The sequence below is a fragment of the Mobula birostris genome, chromosome 26, assembly GCF_030028105.1.
Source record: "Mobula birostris isolate sMobBir1 chromosome 26, sMobBir1.hap1, whole genome shotgun sequence".
NCBI lineage: Eukaryota > Metazoa > Chordata > Chondrichthyes > Myliobatiformes > Myliobatidae > Mobula > Mobula birostris.
In genome coordinates, this window is record NC_092395.1 from 9,825,526 (window position 1) to 9,850,439 (window position 24,914).

The window sequence follows — 24,914 nt, forward strand, 5'->3', positions numbered from 1 at the left end:
ATGAAAGCTGGTTATCTGAAATGTTGGACTCTTGAATGTATAATTTGTCAAGCTGGAAGATGGGATGCAATTCCTTGAAGTTTCAGTACAGTTTCTTGAAGTTTCATTGTGCTTTGTTGAAATACCATACAAAGCCCATAAATGAAGGTCAGAGTGGGGGTGGAGTGAAAAATTAAAATGTGGGATCTGGAAGCACAGTCAAGTCAAGTCAAGTTTATTGTCATTTCGACCATAAGCTGCTGGTACAGTTCACAGTAAAAACGAAACAATGTTCCTCCAGGTGCTACAGGAAACAACACAAAACTACACTAGACTATGTGAGACAGCACAAGGCTACACTCGACTAAAAACTGCACCAGACTACAGACCTGCACAGGACTACATAAAGTGCACAAAACAGTGCAGGGCAGTACAATAATTAATAAACAAGACAATAGGCACAGTAGAGGACAAATTACAATATAATAATAAATGATGTAGATGTCAGTCTAGACCCTGAGTATTGAGGAGTCTGATTGCTTGGGGGAAGAAACTGTTACACAGTCTGGTCGTAAGAGCCCGAATGCTTCGGTGCCTTTTGCCAGATGGCAGGAGGGAGGAGAGTTTGTCTGAGGGGTGCGTGGAGTCCTTCACAATACAGTTAGCTTTGCAGGTGCAACGTGTGGTGTAAATGTCTGTAATAGCGGGAAGAGAGACCCTGGTGATCTCAGCTGACCTCACTATCCGCTGCAAGGTCTTGCGGTCCGAGACAGTGCAATTCCTGAACCAGCCAGTGATGCAGCTGCTCAGGATGCTCTTGATATATCCTCTGTAGAACGTGGTGAGGATGGGGGGTGGGAGATGGACGTTTCTCAGCCTTCGCAGAAAGTAGAGACGCTGCTGGGCTTTCCTGGCTACGGAGCAGGTGTTGAGGGGCCAGGTGAGATTCTCCGCCAGGTGAGCACCAAGAAATTTGGTGCTCTTAACGATCTCAATGGAGGAGCTGTCAATGTTCAGCAGAGAGTGGTCGCTCCGTGTCCTCCTGAAGTCAACAACCATCTCTTTTGTTTTGTTCACATTCAGAGACAGGTTGTTGGCTCTGCACCAACCTGTTGGCTGCTGCACCTCCTCTCTGTATGCTGACTCGTCGTTCTTGCTGATGAGACCCACCATGGTCGTGTCATTGGCAAATTTGATGATGTGATTTGAGCTGTGTGTTGCAGCATAGTCGTGGGTCAGCAGAGTGAACAGCAGTGGACTGAGCACACAGCCCTGGGGGGCCCCCGTGCTCAGTGTGATGGTGTTGGAGATGCTGCTCCCGATCCGGACTGACTGAGGTCTCCCAGTCAGGAAGTCTAGGATCCAGTTGCAAAGGGAGGTGTTCAGGCCCACAGTTTCAGCTTTCCAATCAGGTGCTGAGGAATGATAGCGTTGAATGCTGAATGAAGTCTTTGAACAGCATTCGAACGTATGTGTCTTTTTTGTCCAGGTGGGTAAGGGCCAGGTGGAGGGTGGTATCTGTTGAGTGGTTGGGATGATACGCGAACTGCAGGGGGGGTTCAGTGAGAGGGGCAGCAGGGTCTTTATGTGCCTCATGACGAGTCTCTCGAAACATTTCATGATGATGGATGTGAGAGCAACGGGACGGTCAGTCAGTCTTGCAAAATGAACCACTGTGCTCACACAATTTGTGTTTGTTCTCTTCAGCCTAAAGGAGGCTCCAGTTCCAATTTTTATTTTAAAAATATTGATAGGAAGCAGTATCCATGGAGAGGATAAACAGATGATGTTTTGCACCAAGACCTTTCATCAGGACTGGCTGAAGGGATCTTCCCAGCCCCAATGAAAGGTCTTAGTCCAAAATGTTGAGAAAGACTTCTGTGGAGGGAATTGAGCAGTCAGTATTTCTCCTGATCTCCTTTGAAGTATTGCTCTGGCACCTGACCTGAAATACAGACTGTCCATTTCTTTCCGTAGATACTGTCTGACTTGCTGCGTTCCTCCAGTACCTTGTGTGCGTTGCTCAAGATTTCCAGTATCCGCATAATTGACTGATAGGAATATTTTTCCTCTCAAGCATCTTCTGCCTTTTTGTGATTTGGGTGACCTAATTTGCAAATGTAAACACTTGCTCATCAATGATTCTTGACTAAAGGAACAGGAGCAAGTCAATCTTAAATTGATTAGTTAAACATTCCATGTGAAATAAAGAAGTATTTTGACACTTTAATCAGCTGTTATGAACAAAAGGTTAAGTTTAACAAGCATGGATTAGGGCTGTACAAATGGGCATAAATAATCAGGGGAAGGTTACTGTTATAATCACAGAGGCCCTGTTTTTCTATTTTGACATCTGCTCGTCTGGTAATCCTGTACTGAACCAGAAAGTCTTGTTGCCATGACACTTGTATGTTAAAAATGAGAACAAATAAAAATAGAAAATGCTGGAAACACTCTGTGAGTCGTGCAGAATCTGTGAAAAGAAAATGGAGTTAACATTTCAGGCCAAAAATTCCTCAGCAGAGCTTGAAACTGAGAAACCTTTGCTTCCGTGGGAAATGGTAAAATATGGGGAATGGCCTATTGGTCTGTATGATTTTTGGCTTTTGTATTCTCAAAGTGGATTTCCTCTTCTGGGACTGATTGTTCTTGCACAAATAAGTGAAGACAGTGGTAGAATATTGCAGGTCTGTGCAGCCTCTCTTTTCCTGATGCATCTTAATTGATCTTAGCAAAATTTCAAGTAGAAAGCATATTGCATGCTCTTTGTTAAGGACGATGTTGAAATATTGATGATGGGTATTCCAAATGTACCAGTATTTTTCTTAAATTTTAGTGTCACCTCTCCTCTGACTTCCAAAATGTACTTCTTCCACACTAGAAATCCTGAAGTAGACTTGGTGAGGAAAACGTGTTAGTTACTGGCCCCCAGCTCCCAGCCCAAAATTAGTCCATAGCCTGAACCAAACCCTTGTAAAAGTTGCTTTCTTGTGCTTTTAAAGAGGCCATGGCACAGTGTACTTTTCCATGCAAAGACAAAGCATATGAGAGAAGCAAAATTAGGCTATTCAGACACTTGAGTCTGCTCCACCACTTCATCATGGCTGACTTATTATTCCCTTTCAAGTGCATTCTCTTGCTTTCTCCCCTTAACCTTTGACACACCTACTAATCAAGAGCCTGTCACCCTCCATCTTAAATATACCCAATCACTTGGCCTCCACTGCTGACTGTTACAATGAATCCCACAGATTCACTGCCCTATGGCCAAAGAAATTCCTCTTCATCTCTGTTCTGAAGGGACTTTTTTTTTCTGAGACTGTACTGTCTGGTCCTAGACTACTGGAAACACCCTCACCACATCCACTACACCCAGGCCTTTCAGTATTCAACAGGTTTCAAATAAATTCCCCCTCATCCTTCTAAACTTCAGCAAGTAAGGACCAGAACCATCAACAACACCTCATGCACGTTAGTCCTTTCATCTCCAGGGTCAATTTTGTAAACCTCCTTTGGATCCTCTCCAATTGCCAGCACATCCTTTCTTGGATAAGGAGCCTAAACCTGCTCATAAAATACTGTATAAAGCCTCAGCATTACATCCTTGCTTTTATATACTAGTCCTCTCAAAATAAATGCAAGCATTGCATGCCTGTTTCATAACTTCAGACCTTTCAACTTCTCAAACACTTTCTCCTAAGTAATATTGGTTACACCCCTGACACACTTGAATTTTTAGCATGTTGCTGGCATCTTCTTTGGTGAAGATTGATGCAATATACTTATTTAGTTCTTTCACTGTTTTTGTTTCCCACTACTACTCCAGCAGTCCAGCGTCCACCGTCCACCCTTGCTTCCCTTAATTCCTTGTTTGGAAAGATCCATTTGGTGCCTTTCCTGCTTTTGTTGTTGCAGTCAGGATTGTGCTTAGTTGTTAAAACTTTCCTAATCTGTTCACTGCCCACAACTGCCTAACCTCAACCGTGAAGGTACTGATTGCAAGGAAGTACTCAAGGCAACTGGTAGTTACTGCATCACGTGCTAGGAAAATACACTGCCTTCAAGAAAGAAGTGAAGAGCTGACATTGCAAAGATGCTTTCATGTTAACAGATGTGTGGTTTAGTTTGACATCATGTGACAAAGTCAGCAGCTGGGGAGGAAAAAAGAACTGTAATGATTATGAATGGCTTGTTGGTGAAATTTAAACTAATTTAATTTAGGAGTTAGATTGTTTGATCTTTGAGGTAAAAATCTGTTCAAAGAAACGTGATACTGTAATAAATGACATTACTTGAAGACAGAGCACGCCTCAGCACTGGATAAGGGCAGGGCTTCAGTAATACTATTTGTATTGGCCAAGAAACGGCCCTTACAGCTGTCATATACACCACAGGACTGAAACTGTTCAGTTCAGCCACATAGTACTCTGTTATTTCTTATCCTTATTAATTTCTCTTGAAGAGCAAACTTTGTGCTAGGTTACAGTTATTGTTACTGGCATGTATCCAGCCATTAATACAAATGCCTAATCTTTTCCGCCACCTCCCTCTTCCCCATCCCCATCTCTTGCGGCTATTTATCTCCCACCCCTCACCCCACTTCCCAACCGTTTCCCCTCATTTGAAGGCATAATTTGATTCCATTAGCATTAATACCAATCACATCCACGGGTTTGTTTTTCAAAGCACAAAAAAAAGTTTGATTGGGAGCTCAAGCTGAATTTGCTTTTCCCCTTCTGCAGCTTAGGATAAGCCAGGGATTTATCATTTGCTCTGTTTGGCTTAGTACCACACCAAATAGATCTTTTAACCATCAAGACAATCTGTTCTGCCATTTCATTCCTTTTCTACAGAATCATGCCAAAATGTTTCTGGCCACCCTCATCCCTGCCATCCTCAATACTTATCTACACTATTCCCATTTTGAAATAAAGCACAAGCCTGCGGTGCCCAATTACCATGTTACCAATTAACCTACTAACCCATACATATTTAGAAAGTGGGAGGTCACGGGGGAACTCCTTGCAGGCTACTACAGAATTGAACCTAGGTCGCTAGTGCTGTAATAGTTACCGTAACCACTTTGCTAGCGTGCCACCCTGCATTAGGCCTGTATCCCTCTACTCCTTTTCTATCCAAGTACCTGTCCAAATATTTTTTAAACATAGTAGTTGTATCTGCTACCATCAGTTCCTCTGGCAGCTTATTCTAAATATTCGCGGGCCTCTGTGTAAAAACGTAGTCCTCAGATCTCATCTCAATTTACCCCATTCAGTGCCCTTACTATTCTGTGTCTCCTGGTTCTAGACTCACATACCTGGGAAAAAGATTCTGACTATCTTTGCCCCTCATACTTTTATGAAGTTTTATAATCTTTTCTGTAATAGAACGTACAAGAGGAATAGGCCCTTCAGCCCATTAAAAGAATGGCTGAGGTAATTCTCATTGAAACCTATGGAATATTGAAAGGACTGGATTGAATGGGCATGCAGAGGATGTTTCCAATAGTGACCGAGTGTAGGACTAGAGGGCCCAGCCTCAGAATGAAAGGATGTCCCTGAAGAACAGATGAGGAATTTTCCTAGCTGGAGGGTGGTGAATCTGTGGAATTTATTACCACAGAAGGAGGTCATAGAGGCCAGGTCAATTGGCTATGATCAAATGGCGGTGCAGACTCAATGGGCCAAATGGCCTAATTTTGCTCCTATATCTTATGGTCTTATGAATGTGCTGACTGTGATGCTAATTTAAACCAATCTCATCTGTCAGCCCTGACAGTCACTGTGTACTTTTGCATTTGACCTCTCAAAGTGAAAACCTCACGTTGATCCCTGCAGAACACCAGTTATACCAGACCTCTAGTCAGAATAACATCTCTCCACCAATACCATCTACCTCCTCTGCCCAAGCCAGTTTTGAGTCCCATCTTCCAAGTCGCTGTGGGTCCTATGTACCTAAATCTTTTGGATTAATAGCAAACTGTCTCTGAGCTATCTCCAATGTAAGTGTCGTCTTCCCTTAACAAGGTGACCAGTACAGTACAGAGTGACAAGTAAGCTAAACACTACTTCAGCTGTGTAGTTTCTCTGCCATACTGTGATTCCTTTGACTTTTGTGGCTAAGATTTCCCTGTGAGTTGGGCAGGAGTGGACTGAATTTACTCCTTGGAACTGCTGGGGAGTTGCATATCTAAACTATTTCTGGGTCTCTAAATATAAATGATTGCCTTTCCAATTTCCCAAAGTTTCCTTGACCTCAATAACATTACTGAAAACTATATTAATAAAGAATTTTATTTCATGTTGCAGCAAATGTTCTCATCAAAATCACTGGAAATACTTTATAAATTTGTAACTTTTTTTTAATGAAAAAGTGAATCCTAATCAGGGGAACTGAGGTCTGATTACAAATGGTAACTTTGAAAGGAATGTAACGTTCTGGTTGAATGCCTACAATTTGATTGGAATTAGAAATGAGAATTAATATTGTGACTTGAAGCAATACCCAAAGTTTACAGTCAACATGGCTGCTCAAAATACCTGCTACAGGTGATTCCAAGTAATGCCACAATATTAAAAAAAAGCTTTTAGAATTTTCATTAGAGCCAGATATGAGCAAGTCAGCATCCTAAAACCTTTTTTTTAGCCAGCTGAACTGATCTGTAGGTTTCTTCTGTGTAGTTAGGCTTCAATAAACGTTAGTTATTTTATACTTGCTGATTTTCTCATCCAGGCTTCTCACCACATGTCACGCAATATATTCTACTGCTCCTAAGTGAACCATATCAAGGCAAACAATATTTTTTAATCAGGACGCAAGCAAAGTGGGAAAGAAGTAAAGGAGCCAGCATACAGAAATTAGTTGATCATTGTGCAAAGTTTTTTTTAATAATTGCTTATGTACACTGTAGGTAAGGAGGCACGAGGAACCATTAGAAATGCATTTAGATGGTATCTATTAAGCTAAGGACTGATGAGATGCATCGTGCATCTTGCAGAGTATTTATGCACAGCAGGTGATGACTGCAAGACTGCCGGTACATAATGGATGAAGTGAGACCAAATTCAGTTATTTTGTCTTCTCCTGGCTTCTCTCCTCTGCTATGTCCTCCTCCTCCTCCTTCGAACTCCCATTTGAGACATGAGAGCATGAAAAAACAGACAAATGATTTCTACCAGCACCTTAGGACATCTCAGATGTAAAGCAGATTGAGGGCTGAATTTCTTTTCCCCTGACAGAATCTGCTCTACCGCTGAATTCCTAGTTTGTTTTCTGTTTTGCTTTGAATATTGCTGCAGCTACAAAGAAAGCATGACAGCAGCTATATTTCATTAGGAGTTTGAGGAGATTTGATATGTCACCAAAGACGCTTACAAATTTCTACAGATGTACAGTGGAGAGCATTCTAACTGGCAGCATCACTGTCTGGTACGGTTGGAGGGAAGGGTGTGGCTGCTGCACGGGATCAAAAGAAGCCGTAGATAGTTGTGAACTTAGTCAGCTCCATCACGGGCACTATCCTCCAGGGCGTCTTAACTCTGCACTGATATCTAGCATCTGGTGCAGGCAGGGTGTCTGGCCAAGTACTGAAGACCTGTGCTGATCAACAGGCTGGAGTGTTCACTGATATCCTTAACCTCTCACTTTGACAGCCTGAGGTACCCATCCATTTCAAGCAAATTTCAATTATACTGGTGTCTAAAAGGAATGTGGTAAACAATCATCCAATAGCATCCACTGTGATGAAGTCCTTTGGGAGGCCAAATCAGCATCTGCCTGAGAAGGTCAACAGCACATGCCATTTCATTGGCTCTTCATTCAATCCTGGAACATCTGGACAGCAAAGATGCATATATCAGGATACTCTTTCATGACTACAACTCGACATTCAATACTATCACACCCCCCAAACTAGTCAAAAAGCATCAAGTCCTAGGCCTCAATACCTTCTTGTGCAACTGGATTCTCAATTTCCTCACTTGGAGACACCAGTCAGTTCAGATTGGCAACAACATCTCTTGTGCAATCTCCCTCGGCACAGGTGCATCACAAAGCTGTATACTTAGTCTGCTGTTCTGCTTGTTTTATACTTATGACTGTGAGATCAAGCACAGATCCAGTGTCATATTTAAGTTTGGCAATGACACTACTGCTAAATCAAAGGCGGTAATGAAGGAGGGAGATTAAAAATCTGGCTGAGTGGTGCCACAACAACAACCTCCACTCAATGTCAGTAAAACCAAAGAGCTAATTATTGACCTAAAAAGGAGGAAATCAGAGGTCCCTGAGCCAATCCTCATTAGGGGATCAGAGACGGAGAGGGTCAGCAACCTTAAATTCCTCAGTGTTATCATTTCAGAGGGTCTGTCCTGGGTCCAGCACGTAAGTGGCATTACAAAGAAGGCATGGTAGTACCTCTACTTTCTCAGAAGTTTATGAAGATTCGGCATGTCATCTAAAATTTTGAAAAACTCCTGTAGATGTGCGGTGGAGAGTATAATTGGTTGCATCACATCCTGTTATGGAAACACCAATGCTCTTGTATGGAAAACTCTACGAAAAGTTGTGGATACAGTCCAGTCTATCACAGGTAAAGCCCTTCCCACATTGAGCACATCTACATGGATCACTGTCACAGGGATGCAGCATCCACCATCAAGGACCCCCACCGTGCTCTCTTCTTGATGCTGCCATTAGCAAGTAAGTATAAGAGCCTTGGGACCTGCAGCACCAGGTTCAGGAACTGTTATTACCTCTCAACCATCAGGCTGCTGAACCAGAGCAGATAACTTCACTTGTCCCATCACTGAACTGTTCCCACAAGCTATGGACTCACTTTCAAGGCCTCTTCATCTCATGTTCTTGAAATTTTATTGCTTATTTATTTATTTTTCTTTTTGTATTTGCAAAATTCGCTCTTTCTTTGCACAATGGTTGTTGTCCATCCTGTTGGGTACAGTCTTTCATTGATTTTATTGTGTTTTTTGTATTTACTGTGATTGCCTGTAAGAGGATTAATCTCAGGGTTGTATATAGTGACATACATGAACGTTGATAATAAATTTACTTTGAACATTGAGCCTTAACTCTTACTAAACCATTTTTTCTTGCCCAGTAAGTACATATTCCAACACTGAGGAAATTAATTTCCTTTGAAAATATGAGCTCAGGAAGAAATCACAGAGTAAATACAGGCTATAATTTCAGACCAGGAAATCAGGAAGTTGTTTGTTCAGTAACCTTTAATAAGACAGAAGGAAAACATTCAACTTCTAGAAGCAACACAGGGGTTATGGGACTGGTGTCTAGTGCCAAAAAAGTTAGTTATGAGGAAAGGCAGGAAAAGCTAGCACTCACTAATTTTGAAGGGGTCGACTGTGGTGGTCTATTGGACCTATTTTAAATTTATTAGCATGGAACAGAAGGGAAAAATAGAACACTTTTTCCAAAATATCACTTGTAAATTACAAAATTTAAGACTTGTGTTACTAATTTCATCTTCGGACAAAAATAGTAAAGATTTGGTGGGCGTTCTGGGCGAGATACAGAGGGAATGATTTTGAGTAGTTTTGCCAGCGGAAAAGATGGATGTTCAATTTAAGCTTTAAAAGAAACTTGGACAGATATGCAGATGGGAGGGGAATGGGGGAAGGGCACTGATCTGGGTGCAGGTCTATGGGATTAAGCAGGGTAACATGGTTTGGATGGGCTGAAGGGCCTGTTTCTCTGTTGTAGCGACGCCATGAAAATGATCTCATTAGTTTTTGCGAAAGGTATTTGAATTTTTCTCTGAATGAATAAATTAAGTTTTCCTCAGCTGTACTAAGTTCTGAGTTTACCTATTGAATGTAGTACAGAATATAGCTCTGTGTAGCTTCTGCAAGGTGGTTTAGTGATAAGTGGTGTTTGTTTCTAAAATTTAACATCCTTGTCGCTAGTCTTCATAGGTTTATTTTTTGCTTTCCGCCCCACAATGTAATTTTATAATCAAGCTGCTATTGGTTGGAGCTTCTCCATCAGTGGTACACTGTCTTGCAAATGAAATGTTAATTGAGGCTCTTTGGTGAAAGTTTGAAGTGTATTTATCCTTAACCAACAAAATGTTAATGTGTATAATCTAGTTATTTTTCTAAGTGCTATATATACACTCAGTGGCCACTTTATTAGATACCTCTTGTGCTCTTCTATTGCCTTCCTGTCAGCTTCAACCAGTGCGGCCATTCTCCTCTGACTTCTCATTAACAAAATGTTTTTGCCCACAAGACTGCTGCTGACTGGATTTGTTTTTTTTGTTTTTTTTGCATCATTTTTTGTAAACTCTAGTGACTCTTGAAAATCCCAGGAGATCAGTAGTTTATGTGATACTCAAACAACCCCATCTGGCACCAACAATCATTCCATGGTCAAAGTCACTTTGTTCGCATTTCTTGACCACGTTTGCATGCTTTCATGCATTGAATTGCTGCCACATGATTGGTTTGTTACATATTTGCAATAACGTGCAGGTTTACTGAATGAAGTGTATGTGAAATTAGCTATCATGTTTATCTTTTTAACCTAAAATGGATTTTTAAGTGAACAATAAATATTTAAGGAAGAAAAGGTTGGCAGCTGAACACAAGTTGGTATCCAATCCTGTCTGTTGCATCAGAAGCACAAAGTGCCATGCAGGTAGCAGAGTTTGTCATCGAAACAGCAGTTATAATTGATACCTAAACCTGGCTGGAAGCCCGAGAAGAATTTATTTGCCACATATGCTGGGGAAGCACTAATTCATTTTTGCCATGCATTTGTCCCACTATGCTTTCAACTGTAGTCGCTAGGGAAATATCCAGCCTTATCACAAGTGTACTGTTGTGCAAGTCACACCAAAGCCAAGTCTTCAATTGAGACTGAGACCAATAAAAGACATGGAATGCTGCACTTTGCATCTTAGATTGCCATATCTGATCAAAGTATTCTGAAGGTAATCCAGGTAACTATGCATTTTTTTTTATTGGATATCACGGGCAAAGTCAGCAACTATTGCCCAGTCACCTATGCTTCACTGAACTCCATGTAGTGAAGCCTATTGGTATGACCAGGAGAGCTCTTGTATTTATTTATATATATCTATTTATTTATTTAGAGATAAATCACAGAACAGGCCCCTCCGGCCCAGTGAGACGGGCCACCCAGCAACCCACTGTTTAACCCGAGCTTAATCACAGGACCATTTACAATGACCAATTAACCTACTAAGCAGTACATGTTTGGACTGTGTGAGGGAGCTGGAGCATCTGGAGGAAGCACATACAGTTCATGGGCAAACCTCTTACAAACTTGATGGAATTCGAACTCTGATGCCCCGAGCTGCAATAACGTCATGCTATCCGTTATGTTAGCATGGCGCCCAAATGGTGGTCACAACTGGACCCAATGATGGTGAAGCCATGTCAAGATTTGGTAATGAAGACATGAAATGTTGGAAAAGGTGGGCAGTACAAAGGAGTTGATCTGAGGTGACAAAAGCAGGACATTTTTCTGTGACTCTAATAGTGCTGGATAGCCGATGATTTTAACTCATGCTTGGTTTCTTTCTCATTACAGATATGGTATTAGTCCTGAGAACATTATACTGTATGGGCAGAGTATTGGTACAGTTCCGACGGTAGACCTGGCTTCCCGATATGAGTGCGCTGCCGTTATTCTGCATTCTCCTCTGACCTCAGGAATGCGAGTGGCGTTCCCAGATACAAAGAAAACGTACTGCTTTGATGCATTCCCTAAGTAAGTACACATTTCCATGGTTGAACTGGAGCTGCTTGTTGAGAAGATTTCTTGTTATATCCCACATACGCCTTGCCCCATTGCAAAAACTTTTCAACAAAATGCAATTTTTGGAAAGCAACACTTACTGAGAATAAATCATTAATAGCTGGACCAGATTAATAAAAAAAAAGCTGATAGCTTAGTCCTCTGTATACTGTGTGACCTCCAACTATGAAAGCCTTTTTAAAGAGGGAATACCAATACCTACAGCCATTCAGCCAAGTGTTTTCACTGATATTTGTGAATTCAGCTGAAGGATGAAGCTAAAACATTGTCTCAACTTCCTAATTGTCTCTACCTTTTTCCTTGTATTCTATGAGTTGCGTATCCGTGCTTTCTTTAAAATCTAGGATTTTGATTTGGGCTGCATTCATGCACACTCACTCCCCCGCCCCAAACCCAGCCATTGTTAATTTTGCATAAAATGTTGGCAATTATCTTGTAAACTCTGTATTAAATTTCTGGTGTGGGACCTTTCCCCATAAACACAGTGAGTAAAGTGCATCAAGCTGTAGCTGCTTTTCAGGTTTACTAGAAATAATATATTTCCCCCCATTATTTCCTGTCGATACTGTTAAATACACAGCACCGTGGAAACGTGCCGTGCAGACAGTAGTTTAGGAATGAGCGAGAGATAACAATGGTGACATGACACTAAAGGATTTGGAATACCTCATATCAGTAATCTTTTCAGATTTTCTCCTTTATGCTGAATGACTTGGGTGCATTTGAATATTATCTCCCCCTCCCCCCTCTGCTGTCCTTGTGTACAGTTTTTTATTCCTCGTTTTGTTACTTTTTGTTCTATGAATGCCCACAAGAAAATTAATCTTAAGAGTGAATAATGGTGGCATACATGTACTTTGATAATAAAATTATTTTGAACTTTGATCATACACATTGACCACATGATTGTGGAGTAAAAGCTACTCCTGCTAAAGATAAACATGCAGTTTAAATGGCATCCCCACGTCAGAAGCTGACCAGTTGTGTTTTACTCTAACGGCAAGCCGAGCCTTGCTGCCAGATTAAAACTGTATCTAGATTGTAACTATGGTATTGGAGTCAAACCAGATCCCTCCCTGCCTCCCACACACACACACATAGATAATTCCCTCCCCCTTCGGTGCTGCTTTTATGATGTGACTGCCCCTTTTTATATAAAGGAAAGGAAGCCACGTGAGTATTAGCTGTGAAAGCTTCTCAGCTTACAAGATCTTGTAGCACTTCCCACTCAGATGGAACACTGATAAATTGGAGAGTAACGAACCTCCAACACATAAAGGCTCTAATTCCAAGGCCATGCCAAGAATTCTGTGTGCAAATTTTTCAAATTTACAGTGAATTCTAAAATGTGTGGCATAAGCTAATCATTCTGGAAACCAGAACCTGCAAAAGAAATTTCATCATGGGGTGGAAGGTTGGGAAAAACAGAAACGATCTTCATCACTAGAAGTGGGGTTGTGCATTTTAGTATTGCACTCTGAGTTGGCAGAGCCTTAGTCATGACGGAAAATTCATATGTACGAATCAACATCCAAACGTGCACTCAATGGCCACTATATTAGGTACACCTGCTCATTAATACAAATATCTCAATAGTCAATCATGTGGCATCAACTCAATGCATAAAAGCATGGTCAAGAGGTTTACTTGTTCGGGTCAAACATCAGAATGTGATCTAAGTGACTCAGTCCATGGAAATGTTCTTGGTGCCAAACAAGGTGGTTTGAATATCTCAGAAACTGCTGATCTGGGATTTTTACACACAGCAGTTTCTAGAGTTTACAGAGAATGGTGTGAAAAACAGAAAAAAACATCCAGTGAGTGGCAATTCAGTGAGCAAAAATGTTTGTTAATGAGAGAGGTCAGAGAAGAATGACCAGACTGGTTCAAGCTAACGGTAACTCAAATAACCACCATTATAACAGTGGTATACAAAATGTTGATCCTTGAACTGGATGGGCTAAAGCAGCAGAAGACCACACTGGATTCCACTCCTGTACCTAATAAAGTGGCCACTGAGTGTATAAGGCCAGTCTTATATATTTAAAAAAGGGCATTGAAAATGATTGAACCTTGTATTTTGGGACATCAGATTCAGTATCATATGCAAGTTGTATTTATAATGTTGAATTCGTATTAATTCTTAACCTTGCATGCAGCTTTTATTTTCACTTTAAAGAAAATATTTAGGGGCAAGCAAGAGATTATGGAAAAGATGTAGCAAGGTGCTACTTGATGTGAGGAAGGGCAACCACAGTGAAGAACTCAAAGTTGACCGATTTTCATTAGAAGTATGTCAACTAAGGATATTTTGATAACTTAATTTGAGCCTTTAGCTCCCAAGTGAAGCATGGGCCATCGATGACCTCCCATCTCTATTGTCCTCTGAAGTTGATGGTGTGGTTGGAGTTCATCGATGTTTCTGTAATCCATTCTATCCACTATACAGGGAATTGGCCTATACAGTTCACTAGAGCCCTATTTTTCAGCCTTACTGTTTCCACTTCTCACAACAGGGATGTAGGGTTGGACTTCTGAGAGGCAAGGATATCTTGATGGAGGTTTTAAAATTAAGCAGTATTGGAACAAACTGAATTGAATTGACTTTATTTCTTACATCCTTCACATACATGAGGAGTAAAAATCTTTACGTTACGTCTCCATCTAAATGTGCAATGTGCAATCATAGTAATTTATAATAAATAGAACAGTAAATGTAACAGATGGAGTTCAACCCAGGTAAGTGTGAGGTGGTTCATTTTGGTAGGTCAAATATGATGGCAGAATATAGTATTAATGGTAAGACTCTTGGCAGTGTGGAGGATCAGACGGATCTTGGGGTCCGAGTCCATAGGACACACAAAGCTGCTGCACAGGTTGACTGTGGTTAAGAAGGCGTTGGTCTTCATCAACTGTGGGATTGAGTTTAAGAGCCGAGAGGTAATGTTACAGCTACATAGGACCCTGGTCAGACCCCACTTGGAGTACTGTGCTCAGTTCTGGTCGCCTCACAACAGGAAGGATGTGGAAACCATAGAAAGGGTGCAGAGGAGATTACAAAGATGTTGCCTGGATTGGGGGGGCATGCCTTATGAGAATAGGTTGAGTGAACTTGGCCTTTTCTTCTTGGAGCGGCGGAGGATGAGAGGTGACCTGATAGAGAGATGATGAGAGACATTGATCGTGTGGATAGTTAGAGGCTTCTTCCCAAGGTTGAAAGGGCTAACACGAGAGGGCACAGTTTTAAGGTGCTTGGAAGTAGGTACAGAGGAGATGTCAGGGGTAAGTTTTTTACGCAGAGTGGTGAGTGTGTGGAATAGGCTGCCAGCGACAGTGATGGAGGTGGATACGATAGGGTCTTTTAAGAGACTCCTGGATAGGTACATGGAGCTTAGAAAAATAGAGGACTATGGGTAACCCTAGGTAATTTCTAAAGTAGATACATCTTCGGCACAGCGTTGTGGGCCGAAGGGCCTGTATTGTGCTGTAGTTTTTCTATGTTTCTATGTAACATAGAAATACACTCAAATCAGCGTGAGTTAATCAGCCTTGTGGAAGAAGCTGTCCCGGAGCCAGTTGGTCCTGGCTTTCATGCTGCGGTACAGTTTCCTGGATGGTAGCAGCTGCAATAGACCGTGGTTGGGGTGACTCAGGTCCCCAGTGATCCTTCAGGCTCTTTTTTCACACCTGTCTTTGTAAATGTCTTGAGTAGTGGAAGTTCACACCCACAGATACACTGGGCTATCCACACCACTCTCTGCAGACTCCTGCGATTAAGGGAGGTACAGTTTCCATACCAGGCAGTGATGCAGCCAATCAGAATGCTTGCAATTGTACCCCTGTAGAAAGTTCTCAGGATTTGAGGGCCCATACCAAACTTCCTCAACTGTCTGAGGTGAAAGAGGCGCTGTTGTACCTTTTTCATCACACAGCTGGTGTGTACAGTCCACATGAGGTCCTCAGTGATGTGGATGCCGAGGAACTTGAAGCTGTTCACCCTCTCAACCCCAGATCCATTGATGTCAATTGGGGTTAGCCCGTCTCCATTCCTCCTGTAATCCACAAGCAGCTCCTTTGTTTTTGCAGCGTTGAGGGAGAGGTTGTTTTCTTAACACCACTGTCAGAGAGATGACTTCTTCCCTGTAGGCCACCTCGTTATTGTTTGAGATTAGGCCAATCAATGTAGTGTTATCGGCAAATTTAATTAGCAGATTAGAGCTGTGGGTGGCAACACAGGCATGGGTATACAGGGGTAGAGGAGAGGACTTAGTACACAGCCCTGAGGAGCTCCTGTGTTGAGAGTCAGGGGGGTGGAGGTGAGGGAGCCCACTCTTACCACCTGCCGGCGATCTGACAGGAAGTCCAGGATCCAGCTGCACAAGGCAGAGTCAAGGCTGAGGTCTGTGAGCTTCCTGTCGAGCCTGGATGGAACTATAGTGTTGAATGCTGAACTGCAGTCCAAGAACAGCATTCTATTGATGGAGGGAAATGGAATGGGTAGGTTGAGCTATAAATGGTGATATGGGAGTTGAGCAGTTAGCATATCACTTAACAGGGCCAGTAATTGGGGTTCAATTTCTGCTGCCGTCTGTATAGAGTTTATATTTAGACCATGGCCTAATTATGCTCCTGGGTATGTTCTCCCTTGGGTTCCTTCACATTCCAAAGACATACAGGTAATGGTTAGTAAGTTGTGTGCCATGTAATGTTGGCGCCAAAAGCGTGGCAACTCATACAGGCAGCCCCCAGCACATCCTTAGGTCTTGCTGGTTGTTAACATTTAAGATTAGTAAATAGTTTATCTGTTAATTGGTTTGGGTAGGGATAAAGGAAAGCCTCAAATTCACCAGCAGTATAAACTAGAACATCAGTTTTTCATCAGATATATATCAAACATTTGCACAAAGAAAGGGTGTCAGATACCTGCAAATACAGGAATCTGGTTGGAAGAACTCAGTCCACGGAGCAGTGTTTGGAAAGTTGAGGTGTTTAAAGAGTAAAATGAATTTAATAGGATTGATGCGCATGTCTTGGTGGAAGTGGTCTCGAGGAGGAAAAAGTAAAATCTTAAAATTAGGTTGTTAATATAAGAGCAGTAGTGGTTTCAGAATATAATGCAAACATTACAGGTTCTGTCTGTACCTAATAAAGTGGTCAGTGAGTCTGTGTTCATAGGCTTCAGCTGCTGTTGTTCATCCACTTCAAGGTTTGATGTGTTCACAGATCCTCTTCTACACACTAGTGTTGTAACGTGTGGTTGTTTGAGTTACTGCTGCCTTCCTGTCAGCTTGAACCAATCTGAACATTTTCCTTTAGCCTCTCTCAATAACAAGTGTTTTTGGCCACAGAAATGCAGCTCACTGGATGTGTTTTTTTTTGGGGTTTTTTTTTGGCACCATTCTCCGTAAAATCTAGAGACTTGTACATGAAAATCCCAGGAGATCAGCAGTTCTTGAGATACTCAAACCAGCCCGTAGCACCAACAATCATTCCACAATCGAAGTCATTTCAGTCACGTTTCTTCCCCATTCTGATGTTTGGTCTAAACAACTGAACCTCTTGACCACGTCTGCATGTTTTTGTTACTGTCATGTGATTCACTGTTTAGACATTTGCATTTATGAGCAAGTGTACATATATACCTAATAAGGTGGACTCTGAGTGTATTTCAATTATAATTGTTCTTTTTGAGGGTTGCTTGTCTGGAGGAAATAAGAATTGTTAGTCACAGATTGTGCTGAGTTTTGTACTTATGGGAGTTTAGGGAGTAGAACCACAGCTCCTTTGTGAATGTGGATATTCAGGCCACAGCTGTCATTAGTTCGAATGTTGGAGGAACAAAACAATCAAATGTCTCTGGCTCCCTTCCCATTTATTCCTGCCTTTTGATCACACAGTAAGACAATGAAACACATCCAACTGCAATTATAGTTCACTGGAACATTTTAGTAAACCAAAAAAAGGCACGTGTGATATGATGTTTTAAAAAAAAAAAGTATTGTAGTCTAAATATACTGCAGGAAGTTCAGGTCTAACTAAATCAGTCTAAAATCCTGTCTGACCTGCGTTTTCCTACAAAAGCAAACACTAACATATGACATCAGTGAGGACGTGAATTACTGTACACTCTATTCAAAACTTGCAAATAAATTACTTGTTTATTATAAAGCCTATTTCTCTGCACCATCAGATAATTGAAATTGATTTAAACTGAACACCTCATAAACTCGAGCTTTAAAACTGTAGGCTTTTGTCCTTGTTGACTTGTGAAGTCATTAGATTTCAATCCATCTTATCAAACGTCTATGCTTTTTCTATCTGTCCACATAAAAACAATTACTAATTCATCGTGTGGGATATTTCTAGGAATCAAGGCAAAATAATATATCTTGTTGGCTAGCAGAAATAAAATGCTATACACTTTAAGAACAACCTTGTGCTTTCTTTTCAGAAGTTCTTGAAGGATACCTAAGGGTGTCAGTGATTGCCCTGGACTGATGATAGTGTGTCAAAATTTGGTGAAGGACATGAGGGATCCTGACAGAAATTATTGAAAGCCACAATAATAAATGGTCAACTTAAACAAAATTGTAATACTGCACGATGGCTAGTATAGATTCTAATAATTTAGAAATTGTAATGAACAGCCTGGATTACTTGGATAACATAGAACAGTATAGCACTCTACAGGTCCTTTTGCCCACAATGTTGTACCAACCTTTTATTTATTTTGTTTTTTATTTGGAAATTCAGTGCAGAACAGGCCTTTCTGGCCTTTTGAGCTGTGCAGCAGAGCAACCCACCCTAATCAGAGGACAATTTGCAGTGACCAATTAACCTACTCCCATATAGGCCTCCATTTTTTTTTCATCCGTGGGCCTACGTATCTAAGAGTCTCTTAAATTTCCCTAATGTATCTGCCTCTACCACCACGGCTGGCAGTGCATTCCACTCACTTAAACATAGAACATAGAGTACTGCACAGAAACAGCCTGTAAGGCCACAGTGTTGTGCTGAGCCAAATAATTAGTAATCAAGTGGCTAGTTAAACTAATCCCCTCTGCCTACACAATGTCCAGGTGGCTTCATTTTCCTCACATTCACATGCATATCTAAATGTCCCTTAATAGTCACAGTCCCTAATGTATCAGCCTGGCAGCACGTTTCAGGCACCCACCACTCTTTGTGGGGGTGGGGGGGTTGGAGGGGAGAACCACTAGCCCCTGACATCTCCTTTGAACCTTGAAATTAGGCATTTCAACCCTGGGAAAATGATACTGTTTGTCTGCTTGATCTATGCCCCTCATAATCAATATTTCCTCTAATTTTATTTTTTTAGCAGCTATGCGGACCAACTATTGCTCTGAGTAGGAAATCTTTACATGGCCTGAAAGCTGCTTGACAGTTGAATAAAATAATGTTTTTTTTAATATCCAGCTGCGTGGTAACAAAGGCTATGTGCAACAGGATATTTCAGTTACCATGCAGCCATACAGCTTAAAGGGACGAGTGCTCATAATTTATAAATCTCTATCAGATCTCCACCTCTGCCTGCATTAGAGGGCATGTCCAACCTCTCATTGTAGCATGTGCCTTCTATTCCAGGTAGCATCCTGGTAAAAACGCTACCACTGTTTGAGAAATATTTAACTGACATAACCTTTTAGAATTACTGTATATATTTTATAAGTAGAAGCTCTTCATCGGTTTAATACAATTTGTATGTGTATAAAAATTACTCCATGTTCACCTCTTCTGCTATTTTGCACAGTCGAGTTGTGATGGAGTGGGGAGATTTTAAGATGTGTGTGGTCTGTGTTACTACTAATCTGCAGGTTTCCGAATGATGGAGTTGCGTGGGAGAAAGAGCATATGATGCTTCTGGTCATCATTTGTCCCAGGATCAAGCATGGACATAGCATAAGTTCTCAGGAACTTAAATTTAAATTTAGATAAACTTAAGTTAAAATAATATTAAAAAGTTAAACTTAAATAGTGCGCCAAGATAGCACCAAGAAAACCCCAAAGAATGAATGTCAGAAAAACATTAGAACCCTGAAGATGAACCCCCCCCCCAACCATGCACAAACCGCAGCAAAGCATCAACCCTTCCCCCTCCCCCACTTGTTCCAGCAGGAAGCATCACCCCCACCACCACTACCCATCATGCAAGCAATAGCAAAACCTGTCTGTGTTGGTTCGTAACTGTTGAAACTGAATCAAGTACATAATCTCCTATTTTGACGCTGTGGTTTTGTTTCTCTCATGTTTTGCAGCATTGATAAAATCTCCAAAATCTCATCTCCTGTGTTGATTATCCACGGCACCGAAGATGAAGTGATCGACTTCTCTCACGGCCTTGCGTTGTATGAGCGCTGCATGAAGGCAGTGGAGCCATTGTGGGTGGAAGGGGCTGGTCACAATGACATTGAACTCTACAGCCAGTACCTGGAACGCCTCCGAAAGTTTATCTCGTATGAACTGGTGAATGTGCAACGGAATTGAACGCAACCCAGAACAAAGATTTTGGAAAGTCTATTTTTTCAGGAGAACTTTGGATAGTATCAGAAACACAAACACATCCATGATTTTTTTTTAATTCACATTGGGTGCTAGTACAGGTAAAGCATAGAAAACAAATGTGATGCAACAATTAGTCTCGACAATTTTGCTAATTATTTACAACCATAGTAAATAGTTACTTTTCTATTTGTAAGCAATTGTAGGGATGAAGCAAGAGTAAAGATGAATTTGTCCCTTTTAAGATGAGGCCCTCTAATGCAATATGTTTGGTAATTTTGGCTAATGAATAGAGAATTGTAGTGTATTTTGAACAGTTCTGAGTCCTCAAATACAGTAAGTCATTCTTGGGTCACTATTTTAAGATGGCTATTACCTCATCAAAAAGAAAGAGGTTGTTTTCTCAAAACTTAGCCAAAACGACCATAGTATCTGCATTGCAAAATTCTGCTCTTAAGAGGTAACTCCATTTTACGATTTTCTCATCCATTAATATTGAGAATGTTTATCTGTCATATTGATATCAGCTGGTTGTGTATCATAGCCTCTCCCATTACTCCTACATAAACTGCCATCTCTTAGCTCCATTTAAACGTGCTAAGGAGTAGGGAGGATTTTGGAACTTGCTGCCAGGCTGCATCGAGTTGTTTTGGTAGTGCGGTTAGAAATAGTATAATTAAGTATGGAGAAAGGTGGCCCAAGACTGTGATTAAGGAAATCATGATTGTGGAGGAACAAGCCTGTATAGAATCTGCCAGATTGGTGGAGGTGAGGGGAAGAAACATCAATATTCACTAAAATTTATTTAATAACTACTAATAAACGTGGTTCGGTTTAAGGCTGTGAATGTTCAGTTAGTTTCACAGCTCAATGTATCAAGTGTTCACACATTATTACTTCTGCCATTCCTGTAGACAAAGGTGAGGTTTATTCAGTGTCAAATGGGGTGCATTTTCAATATCTGGTGCAGTCGACCACATTGCCAACCATGCTGCTTTTCACAGCATGGATCTCATGCTTTGAGAAAGCTTGGGGACACCGAGATGTCCATCAACTGGTTGGCAGCAACTTGGTAGCTCCATTAAAGTTTGTGTCGATGCTTATGGCTTCCATTTCATATTGCAAGCTGTCAAAGCAATCAATATTAAATTGATTCTGAGACCCATCTTTATGAAATTTCCCTTGTGGTTCAGTGGATGAGTGTACTGCACAGTTTCAAACAGAGCCATATAGACCAGGAGGCAGGAGGTTCCTGGATCTGAGCGTATGCTGAGTTAGATGATCTCAGCTGTAGTGAGCTTAGACAAATTTGAAATCTCTCTCCTGGCATGGGGGGGTGGTGGTGGGATTAGCTAGGGTTTCCACTCCTGATTGCTTTCCATTGACTTCTGCTAGATCTCATGCAAATCTGTGGGTGTTGGGTGAGGATAAAAACAGGCATGTCTCTGATTTCCAACCCACCTTCTCCCCCCCCCCCGACCCTTACATGGTCAGTGCTTGCACTTGTCACTTGGATGAGGTGAGGGGCAGCCGTTGCATGTGGAACTGTGTCCCAGCATGAGTCGGGCGCTTTCAGGAGAGGGAAGAACAAAACTGGAGAGGCGAAGAAACAACAGTCCATCTCATACTTGCTAACACTCAGCAAGATTGAATCCAGTAAATTATCTTGCAAGATTGCCTGGATAGTAGATATAACTGTAATATAATGAACAGAATGATTATCTATAAGTGTACAGTAAATCAGTTTTAAATCTACACTACTGCTTGTTCACATTATATTGAATGAACAATTTTTTTTGTATCTTTTTCAATCTGTAAACACTAGAACCTGGAGCAACTAAACATGGCTGATATCCACTAATTTTATACATATCAGCAAATAGTAGAACTGAAAATGAAATAAACAGGATCTTTACCTGGAATTGTGTGGAGCCCAGCACTGCTAGATTTAAAAATAGCCCTCTATAATCCATAGTTTTAGCCTGTGCTGAGATTGTATTCATGCCATTTAACTCATTGGGTTACCAGTGTGAAAAACCGAACAGCTTTCGTTCTGGTTACTATCCAATGACTTTCAGGGGACGTCTTGAAAGCCTGACCCTGACTGTGGGCAGAAACAGACGTTGTGATGCCCGCAGAGTTGAACAGTTTGATCTCGCTCGCCATCTGGACTCTCATCATGGCCAGTTGGCTGAGATGCCAGAGTGGTGTTGGCGAAACAAAATTCGGTGCATGCTAAACAAAGAATCATTGGATGAGGGGGGGAGATAGAAAAAGTATCAAATTTTAAAATGTGACAGACTAGAAACTGGCGTCTGTGACATTACCAAATAAGCACTTCAGGCATCAATGGAATATTGCTTAATTGGCTCTTTTAGTTCAGTATGTTTTAAGGAGGTTAACCCCTTTGTTAAAATGTGGAGACAGCAGCAATGGACAAATTAACCACTTCATACATTTTACATGCTACTTTGTAGGCTGAGTTAGGGGGGGTGTGGGTAGGCTACTAGATTAATTTCTGGGAATTGGTGTTCTTTGCAACCTGCAGGTGTGTGCTTGCACCATCTTGATATTATGAGCATTATGGTTCCTGTATAAGTTTTGATACAACCAGTATCAGAAGGTGGAAATGATTTAAGTCAAATATTGGTTCTAAGGGCAAATGTATTTTTAATTATAATTGACGCACATCTCTAAATCTTAAATATTAAAACGAGTTGTTAAAAGGTGTGAGAATTCCGATGCCTTACTCCCAATTGACAGTTAGGGGCTGTGTGTCACAAAACTGGGTGATCACAAGGTGATGGTGTGCAGTTTCACTGTATGCCTACCTGAGAGTGGTACAGTGAATGCCTCACCTCTGACATAATACCATTTCATGTTCAGTACGTAACAGACATGCAATCATCCAAGGTGGTCATGTAGAAGCCAGACATAGTCTGAATGTAACTGTTTACCATCCGCACTTCTTAGTCACCATTCGTTTCCCTTGGAGGCTGCTGTTGGCGACCTTGCCACCGGATTGTTCTCTATTTTGAAGCAATTATTGCTTGCAACGACAACAAAGAAAATTCTTAATTGCAACTTACTAAATGCATTTAACAGCAAATTTTGACAAAGTAGTTATTCTGTTATTTTAGAGTAGGATTTCCAAAAACATATGCTATTTACATTGGTACTGAAGAGCGTACAAAACATGGAACAAAATAGCTTGCTGTTTGCTGCTACTTTTTGTCAGTATGGACTACTGGAACTTTATTGAATGAATCTTGTTCTATATTGAAAGCCAATGATGTATTAGTAGAACTGGGAGGATCCTTGCATTTGAAACATAATGCCAGTCATTTTGGCAAGTGCAACATGAGAGCCATATTTTGCTAACTACATTCACTATTATCAAGCAATGGGCTCACCAGTGAGATAAGTATGAGGATTCCCAAATTTACTGAAGTGTGATGTCACAATTTAGTAAAAATTCTTGAAACTATGATGGCATCCATCATTAAGGACTCCCATCTCCCAAAACATGCCCTACTAATTTCTCAATGCTATCATTGGGGAGGCGATAGAGGAGCTTAAAGACGCACAATCAATGTCTTGAGAACAGCTTCTTTCTCTCTACCTTCAGATTTCTGAACCTATGTACTGTTGAACCCCTCATAATTTTTGCTCTCTTTTTTCACTATTTAATTTTATATTTACAATTATATATGATTCTAATTTATAGTTTATTGCAGTGTACTGCTGTTGCAAAAGAAAAGGTTTCACAACATACATCAATGACATTAAACTGATAATGATTTTCTGATTGGAAATATACCAGTGCCTCTGCAAGTCAACCTGTCCATTGATTGTCGAAATATTTAGGCAGTAGATGTAAGCTGCTGTCGCTAGGAGAATGCATATGAACATTCTGTATATTGATTTAGGTGAATCAAAGGAAACTGATTGTCTGCTCCAAAGTGAAAGTGCTGACCTACACTGAAAGCCAGGCAGGTGCAGTACTGTGCAAAAGTCTTGGGCACATAGATAGATAGGGTGCCAAAGACTTCTGTGCAGTACTGTACATTAACATGTTTCAAGGATCAACTTTGTTCGCCATATATATTTACATGTACTAGCAATTTGCTGTGGTGTGTTGGTCAAACTGCAATTTTCAACAAAACTATTCAACAATTACAAAGTATTACTGTATATAAAAATAAAGTTGGAGGTTATGGAATAATATGTGCAAGAATACCAATGTATGAACAGCATTACAAAAGGTGGTTTATACTGTGTACAGTGTAGTGCAGTGACAGGGATAAAAGAGGGTAATGGGGAGGGGGAATAATTAGAATGCCTGGGGGGAGAAACGTTAAAATGGTGTGAAGTTTTTGTTTTAATAGCCCTATAGTGCTTTCCAGAAGGGAGCTTTTGCAAAAGGCGACTTGCAGGGTGGGTAGTGTCTGCAAAGATTTTTCCTGACTGCTTGTTTGCCCTGGACACGTACAAGTCTTGCAGCGATGGTAGACTGCAGCCAGTGACCAGTTCTGCTGACCTGACAGCTCACTGTTGTAAATATTTTAAAAGGTACTTCAACAGGTCCGAGCACAGGA

The 24,914-nt window shown here is 41.0% G+C and overlaps 1 protein-coding gene across 1 annotated transcript in view; it reads left to right on the plus strand.

Annotated features, from left to right (window-relative positions):
* The window catches only part of LOC140188113 (alpha/beta hydrolase domain-containing protein 17B-like), an 83,501-nt gene extending 61,430 nt beyond the window's left edge, over positions 1-22,071 (plus strand). Inside the window, exons 3-4 of the mRNA XM_072244074.1 lie at positions 11,569-11,748; positions 20,073-22,071. Coding sequence (XP_072100175.1) covers positions 11,569-11,748; positions 20,073-20,301 — 409 coding nt within the window. The 3' untranslated portion in view covers positions 20,302-22,071. The remainder of the gene's footprint in view (positions 1-11,568; positions 11,749-20,072) is intronic.
* The last annotated feature ends 2,843 nt before the right edge of the window (positions 22,072-24,914 follow it).